The following is a 22,933-nucleotide window of genomic DNA, read 5'->3' on the forward strand; positions in this document are numbered from 1 at the left end:
CCAAGACTCTCCAGGGTTTGGAGATTGCTGCCCAAAGAGAATCTCCTTCAGCTCCCTGGCAGACGGGGTAAGGGCCTCCGGAACCCCAGGCGAGTCAGAGCAGGAGCCGGTAGGGTTATCTGTGTCAGGATCATTTCCAGGGGAATAGTTCTGGCCCCTGACTGGTAACGGCAGGGCAGAGAGAAGAGAGCAGAAGAGGAGAGAGAGCGCACAACTCCTAGCCCAATGGGCTCTTTGTGAGCAGACCAAGTTGGAGGAAGGCTCTATCTGTACTTTCTGCAGCATTCCTCCTGCTGGGATATCCCTCTCACCTTGGCAGCCAGGCTGACAAAGGGCTCCAGGGTCCCTGCAGAATGACAACTCTTGTTCCTGCAACCCTCTCCTTACTTCTCCTCTGGACCCTGCCAGGGCAGGTCCTCCTCAGGTGAGCTGAGTCGGGGTGAGAAGGAGGTGCATGCAAACACTGGCCTGGGGCAGCAGGGGCATCTGGCACAGTTTCCTCTATGTTTACAAAAAGCCCACAATCCAGAGGGCTCCAGAGAAGGACACACCCTCTCCTAACCAGGACCCAGGAGCCTTTCACGAGGAATGCCAAAGCCCCAGAGCTGGTGGGAAGCCTTCTGCATGGGTGAGAGTTTCCTGGGCCTGGGTAGGGGTAAGGTAGCTGAGCCCCAGAACAGAGGCCATTTGTCTTGCCTTCTTTGCCTATCTCCTACCATCATGGCCACACACTGCTCAGATTCCTAAAAATGACACCAACCAAAGAGGCTTCAGGTAGAAAGGGTTTGCCTTAAACCATATCAGGAGGAAGCTGGGCTGAGCAAACCTTGGCCCTCTGCTGTCACCCAGCCAGTGCACACATGGCTGCTTCCTGTCCCGAAGGGGCACTCAGTGCAGTCATTTCCTGGGTTTATGATAGCAAGACATGCTTTGGACTCCCTGTAAATGTTCCCCTCCTTGTCCCCATTTTCTCATGAGACCAGGAGCCAGTCAAGATGGACCAGGTGAGTTGAGTAGGAAAGATGACTGTGGCTTAGGCTGACCTGGTCCTAAGAAGAGTGGAGGGGCCAAGTACCACTGCAACAGACCTCTTCCTCCTCTTACTTCAAGGAGCACACTGAGACAGCTTGATTCTGAGGCGCCTCCTGCCTCACTGCTTGCAGACACATTGGCTGGGAGGAAGGCAGGGATCCAATATGTGTGAGGTGGCAAACTTCCTAAGAGCGAAAAGTAGCTCAAAGTAGAATGGCAGCTCAGCTGCAGTTGGTAGGAGGATGCAGGCAGAAGGGGGAATGCAGGGGGCGCTCATTGGCCCTCCTGGAGGGGAGACTGCCTCAAGACCCAAGCTTTGGTGGCAGCATTCCTACTTGAGCAAATACAGCAAGGCAGGATCTTAGGAAGTCTTGAGTTCGAATACTTCATTGTGCATATGGAAACTGATTCTTAGAGATGCGGAGTGACCTGTCCAAGGTCACTCAAGCACCCAGTATCAGAATCAGTGTTCTCCCCTACCCCACCCCAGGGCCTTGCCTGAGCCAGACTTTTCAGCTCCAGAGCCTCCTATGTCCTGCTAGTACTGGGGACTTTCCAGGAATGAAAGGGAGGAAAAAGTGGCTGTACACGGACTCTGCTTTCAGGACCATAGACAAGGCAGCCCCAGAAAAGAATTCTGTGACAGAAGTTGGGGACCAAGACAGCTGAGCCCACAGCCTGTCACAGGGTCCTGGGGCTGGGACTACCGGGAGAGGTGACCTTAGCATGGGGCTGAAGACAGTGGCAAGGGTCTGGCTGCTCTATGTACAGGGCCATGTGTCCTCCCAGCAGGCAGGTGGCAGGCAGCCAGGAGCAGCACCTGGCCAGCAAGGACACCCTGTGGTGAAGCCACAGACTTCTGCTGCACTAGCACCACTGCCACCCGCCTTGGATTTTCAGAGCCTGCTTAAGCCACCTGCTCTGCCAGCCCCAATTGGGGCCACAGTGGCCTCTGTTCCCAGTGTAAGGGCTTCCTCCTGTTCAGAGGATTCAAGAAGGCAGAATTCTAGGAGGTCAGGATGTGTCTTCCACTGAACTTCTCCCACTCTGGTTCCTTGGCAGCCTACCCTGGCATTGTAGTAGATGGACTTAGTTCTGAAGTCAAAAGCTCTGGGTTAGAATCTTGGCTTTACCATTTACTAGCCATATGATCACAAATAAGTCACTTTACTTGCTGATCCTCAGTCTCTTCATCTATATAAGGGGAATAATAATAACCCTCATCTGGGAGGACCGATGTGAGAACTAAACGAGGTAAGGTAAGTAAAGTGCATAGCATGGTGCCTTGGTTATTCTTATTATTTAATGGCTCATGGTGCATATGATCTATATGGCCTCAGATGGTACATAGATGTAAACATGTAAACAGGGGGCCATTGGCTCAAAGAGAGCTGGACCCAGAAGGACAGCAGTCACCCTCCCTCCCTGCCCCAGAGTGTGGCTACACTAGTGGCAGTGGGGGAGCTAGCTCTGGTGGCTAGCACAATGGTGGTGGCAGGATGGAGCAGAAGGACCAGACCCAGCGAGGATTTCAGCCTGAGCTCAGCCCTGAGCCCCAACCTGCCCTTCAAGGCTGAGGTTCTAGTCCCTAGTCTAGCTGTTGGCTGGTAAGCAGATAAGCAAGCATGTGGAAGGGGTGTTGCTGCTCTTAGAAAGAAACTTGTCAGGGGAGAAGGGGCCGGCCTCGAGGTTAGGACAAAGCACACTGGTCCCTTACTCAAAATCAAGTTGTTAGGGGGAAAAGATGGAAATTGACCTTCTTGGTGTAGTCATCCTACTTGGAAGTTCTTCTCATGCTCCTAGAGCCCTGCTTATTCACCTATTTTGTTGTCAAAGTGAGTTTACAATCCTGCTGCTGCCCCAACCATGAACTGAGGTCCAGCTCAAAACATAGTTTCCTCTAGTGCAGCCACTCTGGAAAACAGTATGGAGGTTCCTCAAAAAGTTGAAAATAGAGCTACTCTACAATCCAGCAATTGCACTACTGGGAATTTACCCCAAAGATACAAATGTAGTGAACTGAAGGGGCACGTGCAGCCCAATGTTTATAGCAGCAATGTCCACAATAGCCAAACTATGGAAGAAGCCTAGATGTCCACTGACAGATGACTGGGTAAAGAAGAAGTATATATATGTATGTATATATATATATATATATATATATATATATATATATATATACATACACATATACACACACATACACACACACATATACAAACAATGGAATATTATGCAACCATCAAAATGAAATCTTGCCATTTGCAACAATGTGGTTAGAACTAGAGGGTATTATGCTAAATGAAATAAGTCAATCAGAGAAAGACAATTATATGATCTCACTGATATATGGAATTTGAGAAACAAGGCAGAGGATCATAGGGGAAGACAGGAAGTAACAAAACAAGACAAAACCAGAGAGGGAGACAAACCAGAAGAGAATCTTTTTTAAAATTAACATATAATGTATTATTTGCTTCAGGGGTACAGGTCTGTGAATCATCAGTCTTACACAATTCACAGCACTCACCACAGCACATACCCTGCCTAATGTCCATAACCCAACCACCCTATCCCTCCACCCCACACCCCCCAGCAACCCTCAGTTTGTTTCCTGAGATTAAGAGTCTCCTATGGTTTGTCTCCCTCCCTGGTCCCATCTTGTGTCATTTTTTCCCTCCCTAACCTCCACAACCCTCTGCCCTGCCTCTCAAATTCCTCATATCAGAGAGATCATATGATAATTGTCTTTCTCTGATTGACTTATTTCACTTAGCATAATACCCTCTAGTTCCATCCACATCGTTGCAAATGGCAAGATTTTGGGTTTTTTTTAATGGCTGCAAAGTATTCCACTGTGTGTGTGTGTGTGTGTGTGTGTGTGTGTGTGTGTGTGTGGTGTACACACAATATAAGATGTGGTATATATACCACATATTCTTTATCCATTCATCTGTTGATGGACATCTAGGTTCTTTCCATAGTTTGGCTATTCTGGACATTGCTGCTATAAACATTCGGGTGCACATGCACCTTCGGATCACTACGTTTGTATCTTTAGGGTAAATACCCAGTAGTGCAATTCCTGGGTCATAAGGTAGCTCTATTTTCAACTTTTTGAGGAACCTCCATGCTGTTTTCCAGAGTGGTTGCACCAGCTTGCATTCCTACCAACAGTGGAGGAGGGTTCCCCTTTCTCCGCATCCTCACCAGCATGTCATTTCCTGACTTGTTAATTTTAGCCATTCTGACTGGTGTGAGGTGGTATCTCACTGTGGTTTTGACTTGTATTTTCCTGATGCTGAGTGATGTTGAGCACTTTTTCATGTGTCTGTTGGCCATTTGGATGTCTTTTTTGCAGAAATGTCTGTTCATGACTCCAGAAGAGACTCTTAATCTCAGGAAACAAACTGAGGGTTGCTGGAGTGGAGGGGAGTGGGAGGGATGGGATGGCTAGGTGATGGACATTGGGGAAGGTATGTGCTATGGTGAGTGCTGTGAATTGTGTAAGACTGATGAATCACAGACCTGTACCTCTGAAACAAATAATACATTATGTGTTAATATAGCCCACTTCAAGTTCATTTTTATGAATGGTACAAAAATAAAATATAGTTTCCTGCTGGAGCAAACACTGGAAGCCAAACCTCCCTCTCTAGAAGCTGGGTCCCCAGCTCCTGAGCAGTTCAGCATGAAGGCCAAGCAATGGAAACCAACTCTCAGAGATACTGATTGCCCTTGAGTCCTTACCATCCTTGGTTAAATCACAACCCTGCTACAGCCACATTATTTGCAGGGAATTGTAATTCTTCTTTGAGTGCTTTTAAGGCACCTTTAGAAAGAGAATACTGGATGAGGCCTCAGCCCCTTGGGTTTGAGCCCTGATCCTGTCACTCGCCAGCCTTGAGACTGACTAGGTCACTCCTCTTTTGGTTTGTTTATTAGATTCCACATATAAATGAGATCACACAATATTTGTTTGTCTTTGTGTGACTTACTGCACACAGTATAATGCTTTCAATGTCCATGTTGTTGCAAATGGCAGGATTTCCTTCTTTTCATGGCTGAATAGTATTCCATTGTGTGTATGTATGTGTGTATGTATGTATGTGTGTATGTATGTATGTATATATTATATCACATTTTCTTTATCCATTTATCCATTGAAGTACACTTGAATTGTTTCCTTATCTTGGCTATTGTAAATAATGCTGCGATAAGCATGGGGGTGCATATATCTTTTTGAATTAGTGTTTTAATTTTCCTTGGATATATTCCCAGAAGTGGGATTACTGGATTATATGGTTGTTCTAGTTTTAGTTTTTTGAGGAAACTCCATACTATTTTCTAGAGTGGCTGTTCCAATTTATAATCCCACAAGTCACTTTTCTCATCTGTCTTTGCACTCATCACACTGAGAATTGTGACGATAAAAAAGATCTCATATAAGTGAAAGCACATTTTTAGAACTACTGACCTGCAGTGTTGGCTTATGGCTGTTTCTGTTTTCCTTGTTTTGTAAATGGGTACCCAGAGACCCATCTTCTCCTATCTTCCTGCCTGATGGGGAGAACAGCCAGAGGTATGTGGGGACGGGAAAGAAAAGGGTCTGTGATAAATGTAGAATACAACTGGCTTCAGACTTCTTTATCTTACCTGTCCAGAGTGGCCTTGGCAAAAGAGGAAGTCAAATCTGGGACCAAGGGACCTCAGCCCATGTCCCCCTCTGATTTTCTGGACAAGCTTATGGGGCGAACATCTGGATATGATGCTCGAATTCGACCCAATTTTAAAGGTAAGGAGCATTCATCCTACAAAAACCCTTCCTTCCGCCACCCCTTTTGGGAACATACTGCCATCCCAGCCACTATTGCCTACCCCAAGGACAGGAGGCTGGAAGTACTGAGCTGTTTCAGTTCAGAAGGAGCTTCCCCTCCCTATTGCTTATGGGTCTATGCAACTGGCACTGCCTTCTAGCAGTGCCCTGGCCTCAAGTTCAGGGAGGGAGTCCTGGAAACTACTCTCAGCATCCTGGAATGCCCTGCCAATATGGCTGTGTTTTGCCACCCCTAGGCCCACCTGTGAACGTGACTTGCAACATCTTCATCAACAGTTTTGGCTCTGTCACTGAGACTACTATGGTAAGGAGTATCTCTGTTCCCTGCTTCCATTCTAGCTTGAATGGGAGAAGCCCACTAGTTATCGAGCCTTTCCTCCCTCTGCTGTCCTCTCCCTGTTTTGTGGTCATGGCTAAAGCCATGGGATGTCTGAAGTTGGTCACTGGGAGATATCTTTCCCCAGACTGGGTTTCAGTGGCCAAAGGCAAACTAGCCTAAGAAACAGATGGTCAAGCATGGGAGGTAGCTTGGTACAGAGCACAGACTTTGGAATCAGACAGACCTGTGTTCAAATCTTGACTCTACCATCTAATAGCTATGTGACAGGTTATTTAAATATATCATTGTTTCTGTTTCCTCATCTATAAAGTAGGGATCATAACAGCACCCTCCTCACAGTGTTGGCATGAGATTTAAATGAGATAATACATATAAAGTAAGCGCACTTAGCAGAACACCCAGCTCATAGTAAGTGATTAATAAATGTTTTTTCCCTTCCCATCTTTGCTATATCAGCCCAAAGCAGGCTCCTTCTTCAGTGCAAAATGCCCACTGCCCCTGAGATGTACTCCCAGCATTTCCTCCTCAAGGCTCTCCTGCCTATGTAGGCTTGCTGGGCCCCTGGAATAGCATTGCCTCTGATGGGCCCATCTGTGCATCCTCTCAGGACTATCGGGTGAATGTCTTCTTGCGGCAGCAGTGGAATGATCTGCGCCTAGCCTACCAAGAATATCCTGATGACTCTTTGGACCTTGATCCCTCTATGCTGGATTCTATCTGGAAGCCAGACCTATTCTTTGCCAATGAGAAAGGGGCCAGCTTCCATGAGGTGACCACAGACAATAAGTTACTACGCATCTTCAAGAATGGGAATGTGCTCTACAGCATCAGGTACACCTGGTGTACAGCCAGGAGAGTTTGGGTCAAGAGGAGAAAGCCAAATGGAGGATGAGGGGTCGGAAGAGGGTCCCCTGTGCTGTGCCAGGCCCCAGAAAATTGACATCACTTCTTTTCTACTGTCTCTGGCAGGCTGACCCTCATTTTGTCTTGCCCAATGGACCTCAAGAACTTCCCCATGGACATCCAGACATGCACCATGCAGCTGGAGAGCTGTAAGTGTCTATAGAGAGTCTCAGAGCAAGGGCTGGAATACCAGGTAGTTAACCCCATTCCATGATATTCCAAATGAGAAAAAGGCAACCCAGAGTAGGGACTTACTCACACATGGTCAGCTGTTGGCAAGGATGAGACTAGGAGCCAGGACTCACTAACACCCAACCCAGTGTGTTTTTTTATCCTCACACTATTTACTGGTTTGGTTATTCCACAGTACTGGGGAATGGGACGGCACCAGCTTTACATTCAAATGTGCCTGTGTTGGTTATGGGGGGTGGGCATTTGAAGGACACCTCATCTGCCCAAAGATATTCCTCTCACAGTGCCTGAGGTAATTCTACTTTTACTCCCCCTGAGTTAAGACATTCAAGATACCTATAAAAATGCCAGAGTTGGCAGAGGGGGTACTCTTGAACCCTGATTCTGCATGAACGCAGAAAACTTCTGTAGAGAATTTGGAGAAGATGGTTCTAAGTCTAGTACAGCATCCAGGGTGGCAAGGTCAGCCAAGGGCTACTCTGTCACAGGGAAGCCAGCTTATAGGGGCTGCTCTAAATGCAGAACAGTTAATGGACAACAAGACTGGACCATCAGCTATGTGCACTCCTTTGCCATCTCCTGGGTAAGGTGAGACTCTGAGATCAATACACACCAGCTTAATCCTCAGAGAAGAAGTTTTGTCAGGCTGTTTCCAGCATATAATAACAATGATGGGTAGAATGTGTCCTATGTGGCTAGCTCTTTAGAGTTCATAAACCACTTTCATATCCAGGTTCTTATTGCCCCCTCACAACAATCCTGAAAAGTAGGTGGAGCATTTTAGAGGAAAGGAAATGACTTACCCAAAGTCACATAGCTACTTTGAGTCAAGGCCTGACATTGCACATCTGTGAGCCTCAGTGTTTCTTCTCCCATTTCTACTTGACATGTGTGAGTATGGTCACATATATGGGCAGGAGCTTTCACAAACTGCTAAGTATCTGTGAGCAACTTGTCATGTTCAGATGTTAACTCTCAGTCTGCCCCAGTTCAGGGCCCTGGCTAGGAGTCTGTGGTGTGCACATTGTCCCATGCATGACTGACAAGGTATAAACAGCTCTTTCCTCTCTGGGATGAGGTGGCAGAAGCCCTAGATCTGAGGCTGGCTCAGCTCAAGACATGTGGCCAGTACACATGCTTACTCCCGTTGGTTTGAGATATGGCAGGAGGTTCTCAGCTGTGTTCCTTGACATCATTCCAATGCTTTTGACCTGTTTTCTAGGTCTGCCAGAAAAATTTCTCTCTGTGCCTCTCTAAAGCTTGAGAACTAGGTAGAAGAGGAGTCTGGAATCTTTCTGATTTACCTAGTGAGGATGGGCCTATGAGACAATTGACCAAGTACCCCCTTCAGAAAGGCTTCCCTTTCCAAGATGAACACGAAGCTCCAAAAACCCAGGCCTTACCTCCTCATCCGCTCTTTCCTGCTAGTTCTAACTCTCTCCCTACCCCCACCCAGCACCAAATTCTGCAGCCCTCTGCCATCTCTGTCACTTTTAGTTGGCTACACCATGAATGACCTCGTGTTTGAGTGGCTGGAAGATGCTCCTGCTGTCCAAGTGGCTGAGGGGCTGACTCTGCCCCAGTTTATCTTGCGAGATGAGAAGGATCTAGGCTACTGTACCAAGCACTACAACACAGGTAAAAACCAAGATCTTTACTTAGTGTGAGCCACAGAAGGGCCTCCAGATGGGAGGGAAGGGGGCAAGGCAGCCAGCTTCTACTGAAAGTCCAATCTGTGTCAGACGTGCTAAGTGTTTCATATGCCTTATCTCATTATGGTAGGAATTATCAGCCCCATTTTAAATAAACTGTCCAAGTTACACACCTAGAAAATAGCTGGCTTAGACTTTAAATCCAGATCTAATTCCAAAGCCCTTTTGTCCCTATCACATGCTGCAGAGGAGATGGGCCTATGCCAGTGAGTGGCAGGAGTGTCTCACCTGTCCTGCGGCCAACTTTGTGTGGAAGGTGGGGAATCTACATCTGGGAGTAGCCAATGGCTGTGCTGAACCAGAAAGCAATAGACTTTAGGGCACTGGAAGGCTTACCATCCACACCTCATACCACAGCCACCATTGCCCAACTCTTGAACTGGCTTGTTTTCCCAGGTGTGAAATGTGGGCCAGATGTGGAGAAAAGTTGCCTTTCCAGCCTGAGCATCTGCTCCCCACAGCTTCCCTAAGAGTTACTTTTTCCTCAGTTCCCCTGGCAATTTGGATACAAAGTGCTATGACCCTGAGATAGAGGCCAGAAACTAAAGGGGAGAGATCCTGGATACCTCCTTGGTGTGCTGACATGCTCTGGGTGCCGCCCCATTAATATGTGTGTTTGTATATGTAGGATGTGCAACATATGGAGAGGAACAGGTCATTGAATTTAGAAAATGCTGTTGGGAGTGGAAATTGACAGAACCTTTACTGGGGAGAAAACTAGCAATTTGTATATAGGTCAATGGTTTTCAAACTCTGGTGTACATTTCTGTGGGGAGCCTGTAAAAATGTTGATTCCTGGGTTCTGCCTCTCAGAGATTCTGATTATGTGCACTTGGAGTGATGCCCAGAAATCTGCATTTGAACAAGCACCCTGAGGATTCTATTGCTGATGGTCCAGGGGGCATACTTGGAGAAACTGTAAAAGCTATTTTTTTTCCTTACATGTTGATCCAGGAATCCCACCCCTTGGGATTTATTAAAAGGAAATATTCCAAAATATCACTGGGTCAGTGCTTATACTAGCAAAAACTTGGCACTCTTCTAAATATGACCAATAGGACAGAGGTTAAATAAATTACACAGTGCACCTGCTTGGTAGAATATTATCCAGATGTTAAAAAGGATGACTGCAAGTTGCTTATATCAACATGGAAAGTACAAGTGGAAAAGGTTAAGATTCAAAGTTGTATACACAGAATCATTATATTGTGGTAAAAGAAACAAACCAAAAGCATGTGTTTAAAAACCCTGGGAGGAAATAGCACTAAATGTTTCTAAAGTAGAGTGATACAATGGACAAAACTAAGATCTTTGGAGTCAGAGCTGAGATTGAATTATGGCCCCACTATCTACTAGTTGGGTGTCCTTGAGAAACATAACTTAATCTCTTTGAGCCTCAGTATCCTTATATGTAAAATGGGAAATAATAATTTTACCAGGGTGCCTGGGTGGCTCAGTGGGTTAAAGCCTCCGCCTTTGGCTCAGATCGTGATCCCAGGGTCCTGGGATCAAGCCCTACATCGGGCTCTCTGCTCGGTAGGGAGCCTGCTTTCTCCTCTCCCTCTCTCTCTGCCTGCCTCTCTGCCTACTTGTGATCTCTGTCTGTCAAATAAATATATCTTTAAAAAAAAATTTTACCTGCCCCAAATAGTTGCTATGGAATTTAAATGAGATAAACTATATAAAGTCAGGGCAGTTAGTAGGGGTTTGATAAATATGAGCTCATAAATATTATTTTTCTCTACTTCTCACTTTTTTCCTGTACTAAACAAGTAATAATTTTGTAATTAAAAATAAAACCACCACTACCAAAAATGATAGCTAGCTAGCTAGCTACATAGATAGACAGATAGATGATGGATAGATAGATAGATAGATAGATAGATAAAATGAAGGAAGGAAGGAAGGAAAGAAAATATGGACACCTAGCAAAGCTATGTCATAACAAGAAGCCTGGAGTGAGGTGGACTCAGGAACAGTAGGAGATCACAGCATCACACAGTATGTCAAAGCCATAAACCAATCATTGATTAAATTACTAGCTTTGAGGAATCAGGTTTGATAAGAGCAAGTCTAGTCCAAAATAAAATAGCAACATACACATCCTCTGCTTTTTGCTTTGGTTATCCTAAACCTCTATGGTGCGGAGAAGCTCTGAGCTAGGTTTTCTTAGCCTGAGGGCATGGGAAGCTAGGAAAAATAAAGATGGCTGGCAGAGTAGGCAGAGGACTGGTACATGTGTTTTGGACCAATGCACTTTTTGTTGGTGGGATAGAATGCTGTCGCCTATGTTCTCTGGGCACCCACTGCTCACTGCCCAGAGTTGGTCTCCGTTGGACACTATTTCCAGATATTTCCTATCCAGCTCTTATCACTTGCTTGAGACACAGGCAGTGTTTATTTCAGTGAATCCTTGTTGCTAGAGAGCTTCTGGTGTACGAGCAAGCTCAAGCAAGGCTGCTGAGATTTGGGCAGAGTCTAAACTCATTGCTTTGTTAATAATGATGATAGTACCAAATACCAAAGAAAAATTATATGCTCAACACCCCAGATACATCATTTAATTTAATTCCCACAATGATGGAATGGATATTGTTGTTACTCTGTTTTACAGACAAGGAAACTGAAGCTCAAACAGCTTGGGTGTTTTGCCTGAGGTCACACAGTTAGTCAGTGCAAGATTCGGTATTCAAACCCAGGCAATCTGGCTCTGGAGCCCTTCTGTTCTTAATCCTCTTGCTGTGTGGTCAGGTGGAAGGCCCTCTGCTGGAAATTAGTGCTTAGAGCAAAAGGACAAGCCTGATGGCTGCTCTGAGAAATTTCTCAGAACACACATCTGGTTCTCCCTGGGGCCATTTTGAAGAGCTCATTTATTTGCCCACTTGAGGTGCACAGAGGCTGGCCTATATAGATAGGGATGCCCTAGTCCTGCCCCTTAGGCTCAGCTCCAGGCTGGGGACCTGAGGCCTGATACCTCACCTCTTTCTTTGCAGGAAAATTCACCTGCATTGAGGTAAAGTTTCACCTGGAGCGGCAGATGGGCTACTATCTGATTCAGATGTACATCCCCAGCCTACTCATCGTCATCCTGTCCTGGGTCTCCTTCTGGATCAACATGGATGCCGCCCCTGCCCGTGTGGGCCTAGGCATCACCACTGTGCTCACCATGACAACTCAGAGCTCTGGCTCCCGGGCCTCTTTGCCTAAGGTGAAGAGAAATGCAAGGGAACTTGCTTACCATAGAGCTCCCCATTTCCCCTTCATCCCCTGTTCTCTTCTGCTCTCTATTTGCCTTAGATTTAAGGTAGATGAGAGCCATTGAGCAAGAACAGGGGGCCAAAATTTTATCTTGCCCTACAACGTACTGCTAATGATATTGGTAAAGATGTGGAAGCTGGGGTTGTGGGTGTTGTCTGGCTAAGGAATGAGTAGAGACAGTATCTGACTTACTCTGACTTTGATCAGGAAATACTAGCATGTCCAAAATCAAAGAACCATAGCAAGTATAAAGTCCCACTCCCTCGTGGCACAGATGAGGTGAATATAGCCCAGAGAGGTAGAACGACCTTTTCGATGTCATGTTCCATAAGAAAAGAAAAATTATATATATATATGGATTTTAAACCAACATCAGTCTCTTACTACGTCAGAAGCTGGACACTATTACAAAGACCTCAAGAGACAATATCATTCTTTTGGGTGAGGAAATTTTGAGGTAGTAAATGGCAGTTAAAGTCAGTGGATTTTGAATGTCTATGGCCTGGTGATGCTTTGATTACACAGAGAGATTTGTGCTTATGAGACTGGGCCCAGGTTCTCCCTGCCTTGTGTTTTCATGTAGGGAATTTAGAAGTCATCTCAATGTCCTTATAGTCAGCAAGGCTCTGAGAAATCAGGGAGTAAGCTGATTCATCCATTCAATAAATATTTATTGAGCATATACTATGCACCAGGCAACGTTCTAGGCCATGGAGAAATAATGGGAACCAAAAGCAACATAGTTCCTTGTGGATCTTACTGTGAACCTGTGCCCTCTCATTTTGACTTGATAGGAACCAGGCTCTGTGATATCCCATCTCCCAGTGCTTATTACTAAAAATATATTTACAGGGGACTTAAACAGGGGGTAATCAGGGCATCCAAGGTGAATTTACAAATTTGCCATGGGGTTGGTGTAGTGGTAAAGAGTAGGAGATTGGAGTCAGGCAGGCTTTGGTTTAGGTCTCAGCCTCATCATTTACCAATGGCAATCTTAAGTAAATTCCTCATCCTCTCAGTCTTTTTACCTATGACATGGGAATATTATCTCTTCAATAGGGTTATTGCAAGAAATAAATAATGTATTAACATAGATAACAATGTTTGGCACCTAATAACCACTCAGTAAGTGTTCAATATTGTTATAATTGTTAGGTGTTTTGGTGAAAAGAATGGAGTAGTGGACCTAGGACAGCCGTTGATGTTCCCAATTATTTTTCAGTTGCTGGAAAACTTTTGAGGTAATCCAAAGGCCTCTAGTGATAAACGATGACAAAGCTCAAATTAGGATCAGGTGTCTCAGAGGAAGTTGTCTGAAAGTATTTCCTATAAATGTTTCCTAAATGGAGAGGAGTATTGAAGAGGCTCTGAAAGACAGATGGGGCTTAGGCAAGGACCAAAGGGCCAGGTGGGGTTGTGATGGTAGTGTTATGGTAGTAGCCTTGTAAGAAGACTAGAGGCAGAAAAGTAGTTCAGATCTTAGAAATGTGCCTTGTTTACTGCAGCTGCCATGCAAGGAGATTCTTCTCTAACCCAGGGTGGTTGCAATTAGTGCCTTATTCTTGCCAAGAAAACTTCCTTTTCCAGTCCCCTCCTGTGAGCAAGCACAATCTGTCTGCTCCTAGGAATCACTTAGTTTCATCATTTGGGGAAAAAAATGGACTTTGTTGGAGGATTGTTTGTTTGCAGTATTTGGTGCCTTCTCATCAGATTTTGATGACCTTTTTGTGGCCTCATTGGTCAATAAGCAAAATATGTAGGCACTCACCCCAAACTAAAAAGACTCATTGGCCAGCCTACAAAGCAAGGGACTGAGTAAGTCAGGGAGCTTCTGCTCCCTTGCGTTTGTACATTAGATTTAGTAGGAGCTATAAGGAAGGAGATGGAACAAATTCAGGGGCTTCTGAAAGGCACAGCAATTTCACTTCCCATACAACTCCATTATTGACACACTCATTATTAATAAGATTTTATTTCTGTAGCTTAAGGTGTCCTTTTCTTTTGATGGTCCAAAGCCCTTTGTGGACCTTCCTTGTTATTACCTCATTATGGATTTTCATAGTACTTACTCGACATCCCTGGGAACACAGTGAGACTGGGAGATGGTGAATGAAATAGGTTGCCCTCTTAATAGGTGGCAAAGTGGAAACACCAAGGATACTTAATCAGGGGTGCCCAGTAACCCACCACTATTATCTTAATGGAATTGCCTTAAAAGAGATAGAGCAGGTTTTCTCAATTTTAGTACTACTGTCATTTTAGACCTTATAATTGTTGTGTGTGTGGGGGGGGGGAGTCCTGTGCATTGTAGGATATTTAGCAGCATCCCTGCCCTTCACCCATGAGATGCCAGTAGTAACCCTTCCCAAAATTGAGCAATCAAAAATGTTTCTAAACATTGCTAAATGCCACTCAGGTGAGGAGGTGGGGTGGGGGGCATTGCAGCTTAAGAACCACTAAGGTGGAAGGGTTATCCAGTGAGACCAGCTCCTTACCTGTAGACTGTAGCACCCTCACTGCCCAACGTAGCTGGTGAAAGAGGTTGTCTGTCATGAAACCTACTCCTACTGGGGAGCCCTATGAGGTGGGCTCAGCAGCTGAAAACTATGTAGGGAGTCTATCTGGTTGAGGAGGTGAACTACATAAACCTAAATTCTATAACCCTTCCAGGCCCATCCAGCTGAAACCCCATTCTAGGAGAGGTAAGTGTTCAATCTTCAAGAGAGAAATGGGAGAGAAAAGTACTTAAAGGCTTCCAAGGCAGGTAGTGGGAGGAGAGCCCTAGGAACCAGATAGGTAGATGACAACAGTGCCTTGAAATTAGAGAAGTGTCCATAGCCAGGGATTGAGTGGCATTTCCTTGGGCCACTGAATTCAGTTGTTCAGCAGGGACTCTCATAAAGATCAACAGGAAAAATCACAGTCAAGAGAACAATGGGAGTGGAGGAGGGAAAGGAAGGAATTCCTAGTCTGATATTGAGACTGCAGCCTAGGTAAATGGCAATGCCACTAAATTGAAAGCCCAGAACCCCCCAAATCCTAGTGCCACTTCCTCACTGGGTAATCTTGGCTAAGACTTTTCCTCTTTAGGCTTCAAGTGTCCTCACATGTTTCACATGGGAATAACAAACCCTGCCCAATTTCCATCAGAGCTGTGAGGACCCGAGGAAATACAGAAAGCAAAAGAATGCAGTGTTCATGTTCATTGTTATTTATTGAAAGAAGAGAAACAGAAGGAAAGAATGAAAAGAATAATAAGCAGAAGCAGGAACAGAAGTACAAAAAGAAGAAAGAAAGAAAGAAAAAGAAGTACAGGAAGAAAAGGCAGATGGAAGTGAAGGGTGGAGAGTGCAGAGAGGTGAAGGTTAATGGGTAGCCCAATCTCTTTGATATGGGCCTTCAGGCAATGGGACATATCCTGGAAAGCTTCTTTGAACACCAGAAGGAATTCAGGATAAAACTGAAGAATAGCAGGCTGTTGGTATGGGCTGGTGAACCACTGGATAGGCAATGGAAGGGCTCCAAGAAGGTTGATTGCTCTGCTGGTGGATGTTACAGGTGTCCTATGTGAAGGCAATCGACATCTGGATGGCTGTGTGCCTGCTCTTCGTGTTCGCTGCACTACTGGAGTATGCTGCTGTCAATTTTGTATCTCGTCAGCATAAGGAATTCATACGACTCCGAAGAAGGCAGAGGCGCCAAAACATGGTAAATATAACTAGGGAGGGGTCCCCTTCCTTTCTCTTTTGTACTCCTTCCTCCCTACTCCTCCTCCCACAAACCAAGACTCCACATATGGCTACAAGGACTAAAAAATCAATCAGGAACCCTGGATTCTAGTCCTATATGGGTCACAGATAAACTAAGTACTTTAACCTCTTTGATTCCTTTTTTTAATCTATCCAATGGGACAGTAATCCTTGTAGGGCAGTCTAATAAAGTGATTAAGAGCATGGACACATATGGGCCCTGGCTGGCTCAGTCAGAAGAGTATGTGACTCTTTATCTCAGGGTCATGAGTTTGAGCCCCATGTTGGGTGTAGAGATTACATAAAAATAAATAAACATACATTAAAAAAAAGAGAGAGTGTGGGCACAGTGCCTAGTACATAGCACTGAAAAAAAAGATTAGCTCATATTAGAACCTTATCAAGTTAGTAATAATCTCAAAATATGAGATTATTTTGAGAATTAGTAATGGTTGCTCCTGGTTCTCCCTCACCCAAGAGGAAGATACCCCAGGTTGCCATACATTGACTGGTGGTTAATAATTCAAGAGTCAAAAAAAAAAAAAAGAATTCAAGAGTCAAGCACAGGGGCCTTTCTAGGAAAGCATTATATGAGGGTCCCTAAAGCTAAGCTGGAATTAAAAAACCACTACGTGCCTCTTCTGGCTGTTGGATTTCTTTGCCCTGTTCTTCACTGGGTGCATCAGAATTGGATGTATCAGAGTTGTTGGATGTGAGTTGTCATTCTCCCACACTCTTGTTTGTTAACCCCATTTCTTCTACAGTAGAATGATCACCTGGGGAAATAGATAGCTTGATGCCCTGAACAACAGGCAATTTGCCCCTCCCCATTACCCAGACAGTGGGTGTTATGTACATTGTCATGACAACAGGTGCCTGGGCCACACTCTCCTAGAAGCAAGTGCCCAGTTATAAGCAAAGTCAAAAGCTTTTGCTGAGCTACATACTGGCCCCTTAATCATCAGACACAGGTCTGGTCTACCTTGAGCTGTGACTCCTTGTTTTCTGCCCAATCTGGAAGCTCCCAAGCCAGAGGAGGTGCACTATGACCTCTGGGGAGTAGAGAAAATGATGATTTGACCCCCCCGGCTCAAGCCTGTTGGGGCCACTCTAGCACTAAGATTTTTCTCTCTTCCTTACCTCCTACCTCAGCTGCTCCTAGGGTGTCCCAACCATATGTCCACACTGAAAATATCTTTAAAACTACCTCTGGAAACTCATGTCCCTGGCTAAGATCCCTTTCTGCTGAGAGCAGGTCTCCTGTCTCATCTATGGGTTTGTTGGAATGTATCAATTCTTGCCTGGACTTTAGTCAGGCTCTGTGAAACACGCCCTCTAGTGGGTTGATCCACAACTGCATCTCCTTGAGTAGGACTCCTTCAAGAGCCTTTTAAAGCCTTTCTTATCTCACGCTAAGGGTTAAAAAATATATATACAGACTTGACAGAAGGGAAAGAAAAGAGAATGCTCCCTTTTCCAGGCTAACTCTCCATACTCTCTTTAGCTGTGTTAAACCCGCATGCAGGTGCCAAAATCGTGATAAGTGTTTTGACCTTGATGCCTTCTCAATGCCTACCTCGAAAAAGAACAGGCTGCCAACCAGTCTCCAGTGTCCCTTTGCCAGCTACACTGCCTGTGTGGGTGTTCTAGCAACAGCAGCCTGCTGAGGATACTGTAGAGATACTCCAGGTTGACACTAGTCCCGCCCCCTCCCTGCACCTCTCCGACTCCCAGCTGCCTACAGCTCATCTCCTCCTGGCCATATATAAATAAGTTGATCCTGGTATCATAATGGAGTCTGACATAACAAGTGCTCAATTATTACAAAGTTGTAATAGCGGCCTGGGCCCTGCTTAGACCCCCGGATCCTGGCAAAGAATGGGCTGGGCTTATTATTAATGTAAATACAACCTGAAAATCAAAACTTGTGCCATTAGCACATGTCCCTTTTCGAGTTTCTTTAAGCCATTTCCATCCCAGTGGAACCGGAGCAGGAAACCTGGAGGTCACTGAGCAACCTAGAAAAGTTAATGCAGAGTTCATCTATTTCTAGAACCTCTCTCTGGGCCCTGCCATTCTAGCTGAAAAAGCAAGTCTTTGGTCTGAGAAAAGCCCTCTTAGGAAAGGGGAGAGCATCCATATGATTTTCAGAAAGCCCTTAGCCAAGAGCAAGTTAGGAATATTTTAGGAGCCAGCCAGCTATTCACCCAGTTTCAGGTTTAATCGTGTCCTCTAATCTCTCCTCAACGACCCATCTCTACTGCTTGGTGGTTTCCTTCCATGTCATTGTCTTAAGTAGTTTAATTTCTTTTCATATATTTCTGCTTTGTCTTCCTAGCTAGCCTATATGCTTCACAGGGAGGGGGTCTCGTTCAGGCCCCAGCACTGGGCTCTGAACAGAGCAGCCACATTACCCATTCCACCAATCTTAGCAGGCTCATTGGAGAGGGCTCTCTTTCAAGCTGGGCAGAGAGGAAGCCTTGCCATTATCAACAGGATAAGAGAAATGGAAGAAATTTCAAAACACTGCTGAGTTCTCTCAGGGGTTTGGTCCCAGAACCCTGCTTGCCTCTCTCCATCCCCCAGCATCCCCATTCTTCACTCTCTTCTTTCCATTCATTTCAGTATGTATCACTGAATAGCTATCACTCTTTCCCATCTCCACATCCAACTTCCCACTGTACATTCATTCCTTCCCCAACTTGGTTTTGGACTATCTTTACTCTCTAGTTCCCCAGTCCTCCTCCCCTATAGATAGCTATAACAAAAATACTCTATTCCAACAGCCATGGAAGCTACAAAGTTGCATTTAAGCCTCCATTGTCTCTTCCCAACACACACACACACACACACACACACACACACTCTTCAGAATTTGGCTTAAATAAATAATACTCATATCCAGGACCCCCACCCTTGGATTTCAGGCCACTTGTCTTTGTTCCCCCAACTGCAAATGACACAATATGTTAAAACCAAAAAGAGCCAATGGCAGCTTACTCTAGTGATCACATTTTTTCTCCCATGTGAGACAGCTTGTTTTCAGCCTGGGAAATATTTCCAAATAATTCCCTTTAGATTTACTATGATTGGAGAAAAGGAAAAGTAATTAAATCTATAGAAACAGAAACAGCAGTTGGATTCAACTTTCTCTTTCAGAGCCTTCTGCAAACAAATATATTCCACACTCTCATCTTCTAGCTGAGGGGCTGAGGAGATCAGAATAAGCAGTGGGGAACTGGGGGGTGTGAGGGACCCTGAAATGGAAAACAAAAGAGGAAATCATTTTATTTACTCCCTCATTTTTTTTAGAAAAAAATTTATTTATTTATTTGACTGAGAGAAAACACAAGCAGGGGTATGGCAAAGGGAGAGGGAGAAGCAAGCTCCCTAGGAAAAAAAACAGGTGAGGTGATCCAAGGCATCTGGTGACAGATTACGGAAGTAATTTTAAGCAGAGAGCTAAGGCTGCCCCACTAGAACTCAGGGTCAAAGCACAGCCACAGTAGTGAATTGCCTCTGGCCTACACACATAAAACTGTCTCCACAGAGACTGGCAAAATTAAAGATAGGGTAGCAAAGCTCTCTGGTTGGCTGACTTAGATTCATTCCTATGCCAAAAGTGCCACTTTTTCTAGAGGCTGATGGGCATCAAGCCATTGTACAGGGGTGGGGCAAGGAGTGATCGTTTTTCCTGCTGAGCACTTTGTAACTGAGTAAGACTCTCTTCTGAGTAGACTCTTTAGTTTGAAACCCTGAAAGGATGCTGGCTTCATGTGAACAAAGCCATTCCCTGTCCTATATACTGAAGCATGAGGCTCATCAGTCCATTCATTCATTCAACTGATATCTACTGGGTGCCTACTAGATGCCAGGCACTGTGCTGGGGACATGGCAGTGAACAAGACCAACACACTTTCCCAGGTTTGTCCTATGAGCCCACAGGAAGGAGAGAAAGAAATGGGGTCTGTTGCTGAATCTGTGGCCTGAGCTTGCCTGCCCCCTGATGCCCAATGACAGGCTCAACCTTCTGGTGATGTAATAATCAAGGGCTACTGGGACCCACCAACACCAATATCTCACCTACAAAGTCACTTTTCAGTGTGTTACCATAGTTGCAGAGGTCCCATTATAAAGACCCTATGATGTCCTTCTAACTGCACAATGTGTGTAAAACCTACTTTATCCACATTTTATGTGTATCTATGGCACATCTATTCAATATACATGGATACCATTCTATTTTAGCACTGAATATCCTGAGTCTCAGGAAGACCTCAGTCCTGGGCAAACCAAGAAGGTAGTTGGTATCATCCAACAAGGGGGTGTTTCACTTCAGGTGATTTCTTAGATAGCTGAAGTTTTTACTCCTATAAACATCAACACTTTAAAAAATTTTAACCATCTTTGAATGAAGTATTTTTAGGTTCTGGTGCGTACTTATCTGTCTTACGTCTAATTTCCAGGCTGTGAACCATCAATTCTGATGGCAATGTGTGCTTTAGAAGTAGACAAAATTAGGCATGTCTGAGTTGTATATAAATTAAGAGTAAATAGGCTCTGAGTTGGGGGCTGAAGGGCTCTCATATGAAGAAAGCTCTCTCTATTGATCACTCAGGCACTTTGGTCCTTTTTTGCTCTCTTTGTTTCTATCTCTCTTTCTCTCTCTATTTCTATCTCTGTCTCTGTCTTCCTGTTCTTACTTCCTAGCTCTCCAGCTGTTGTAGCTACTTAAGGTTGTCAGCTGAATATTGAGTAAATGAACTTTGTGTAGTCTGCTACATTTCTTAATGCTGATATAAAATTAACTTCCCCAGTGTGAATGTGTTCATCATAATGCATCTATTTTACATAAAGGGAATGTGTATTGGGTAATAAATGTTACCCTAGAGGTACTGATACCTTTGTCAAAATCTGCTGGTTTACAGAGAAGCACATAAATTTGCAACAGATTTATCAGCTTTACCCTAATTTGGATGACCCACTAGGTTACTTAAAACTTCTCTAATTTTTGGGGTGCCTGGGTGGCTCAGTGGGTTAAAGCCTTTGCCTTCGGCTCAGGTCATGATCCCAGGGTCCTGGGATCGAGCCCCGCATTGGGCTCTCTGCTCTGTGGGAAGCCTGCTTCCCCCTCTCTGCCTACTTGTGATCTGTCAAATAAATAAATAAAATCTTAAAAAAAAAAACACTTCTCTAATTTTCAGCCTTGAGTTGAGATGAACAGTTTTTAAAAGATACCCTACACAAGGAGAATTAATTCTGTAGCTTTTGAAAGTCATTAAGGTCAAGTTCACCAAGTCTAAATATCTTAGCTGTGCATTCTAAAAGTTTTATTGTTCTGTTTATTCTGTTGACTACCAGAGATAACTTTACATTGAGATATCCTTCTCACGGTGGGTTGGCACTTCACCGAGCTTTAGATGGCTGTAAATGATGTTACACATTTTTAAAAAGGCAGCTTGGGGCTTATCTGCAAATAGAATCATAATATACGCCATATGCACCATGTAGAGCTGCTTAGTATACATCCATCAAATGAATAGTTCTATGGCTATAAAAAAGCATGCAGTGGGTCTGTGTACCCAGCCACCAGTCTGCATAGCATCACCTATGAGATAGATGTGTGTGGCCTGGTCTCCATCCTTAGATAAAGCTGTAACCTCAAATGCTGTCTTTTTTCCCATGTAATTTCAGGAGGAAGATATCATCCAAGAAAGTCGCTTCTATTTCCGTGGCTATGACCTGGGCCACTGTTTGCAGGCAAGGGATGGAGGTCCTGGGGAAAGTTCTGGCATTTATAATCCCCAACCTCCAGCCCCTTTTCTAAGGGAAGGAGAAACCACACGGAAACTCTATGTGGACCAGGCCAAGAGGATTGACACCATCTCTCGAGCTGTCTTCCCCTTCACTTTCCTCATCTTCAACATCTTCTACTGGGTTGTCTATAAATTGCTACGGTCAGAAGATATTCACCAGGCACTGTGAATAGGGTGAGAGCTAGAAAGTCCAGCTCTTGACTTCCTGCTTCCTCCTGGGTGGGCCTCACCCCTCCATTAGATTCCATCAGGGGCTTAGAAAATTCATTTCTGATCTCCCACTCAGAACCTCAGTGGCCAATCCCAAAGCTATGTGGGTCTACACTGCATGGTGCCAGTGGTGGCTATACTTAGAAAGATGGCTTCTCTGTTCTAATCCAATTTTTCTCCATGTTATCCCATTTCTCATGAGAATAAGATTTGGCCAAGGATGACTTTCTTCTCTTGCTGGAGACTCTCTGTTTTCCAATTCTCCAGTGGAGAATATTTAGACCATTGCTACCATATTCTGGCATTTGTTATCTTAACCTGCACCATTCTTTGCCCTGCCATGCCCCCCCCCCCCGAACCCAGAGCCTGGCTTTACTCTGCCCTCTATCCCTCCTACCACAGACTCAAATAGGGAGGTTTTTCCCATCCACAAGTTCTGTCCTGTGTGACCCAGTCACTTTTCCTTGACTGTGGGAAGAAGGCAAAGTGACATGTTTCCCACCTCTCAGCAAGGTTGGAATAGCCATAAGCTGCACTGAGGTAGGGCATTGCTATATGACTGAACAGAGAAGTCTTCAGATCTCATAGGATGCTCAACACTGTCAGAATGGGGGCAGGAATCTTGGACTCTCAAAAAAGCTACTCTTCCAGATCCATCTGAACTTAGAGTCTCAGAAATATTTGTTTTATTCCCTAACTAGTATGGTGGCAAAGTGTGTTTGGCTTCTGGGGAATGTAAAAAGAGAAAAATGCTTACTTTTTAAGAAACCTCTCAACAATGTTAGAAAACTTTCAAGAAAAGTAAGATCCAAGGTAGTAGGACCCAGGAGGAGTAAAATATAGAAACTGTCCTCAGAAAATCTTTTGTTGGCTGGGCCTTCATT

General features: G+C 44.7%; 1 protein-coding gene across 1 annotated transcript; it reads left to right on the forward strand.

Moving 5' to 3' along the window:
• The first annotated feature begins 304 nt into the window (after positions 1 to 304).
• Positions 305 to 22,258, forward strand: LOC116862461 (glycine receptor subunit alpha-4). The gene is made up of 9 exons (XM_032849750.1): positions 305 to 424; positions 5,697 to 5,827; positions 6,106 to 6,173; positions 6,817 to 7,040; positions 7,179 to 7,261; positions 8,802 to 8,942; positions 12,010 to 12,224; positions 15,833 to 15,982; positions 21,718 to 22,258. The coding sequence occupies exons 1-9, from the start codon at positions 354 to 356 to the stop codon at positions 22,006 to 22,008; spliced, it is 1,374 nt and encodes a 457-aa protein (XP_032705641.1). The 5' UTR covers positions 305 to 353; the 3' UTR covers positions 22,009 to 22,258.
• Positions 22,259 to 22,933: the final 675 nt, after the last annotated feature.

The sequence above is a fragment of the Lontra canadensis genome, unplaced genomic scaffold (genome assembly GCF_010015895.1).
Source record: "Lontra canadensis isolate GAN:19392208 unplaced genomic scaffold, GSC_riverotter_1.0 scaffold245, whole genome shotgun sequence".
Taxonomy (NCBI): domain Eukaryota; kingdom Metazoa; phylum Chordata; class Mammalia; order Carnivora; family Mustelidae; genus Lontra; species Lontra canadensis.

Coding starts and splice junctions, on each gene's coding strand:
- LOC116862461 (XM_032849750.1), top strand. CDS start 354: ATGACAACTCTTGTTCCTGCAACCCTCTCCTTACTTCTCCTCTGGACC. Junction 7,262..8,801: donor CACCATGCAGCTGGAGAGCT/GTAAGTGTCTAT, acceptor TGTCACTTTTAG/TTGGCTACACCATGAATGAC. Junction 15,983..21,717: donor GGCAGAGGCGCCAAAACATG/GTAAATATAACT, acceptor ATGTAATTTCAG/GAGGAAGATATCATCCAAGA.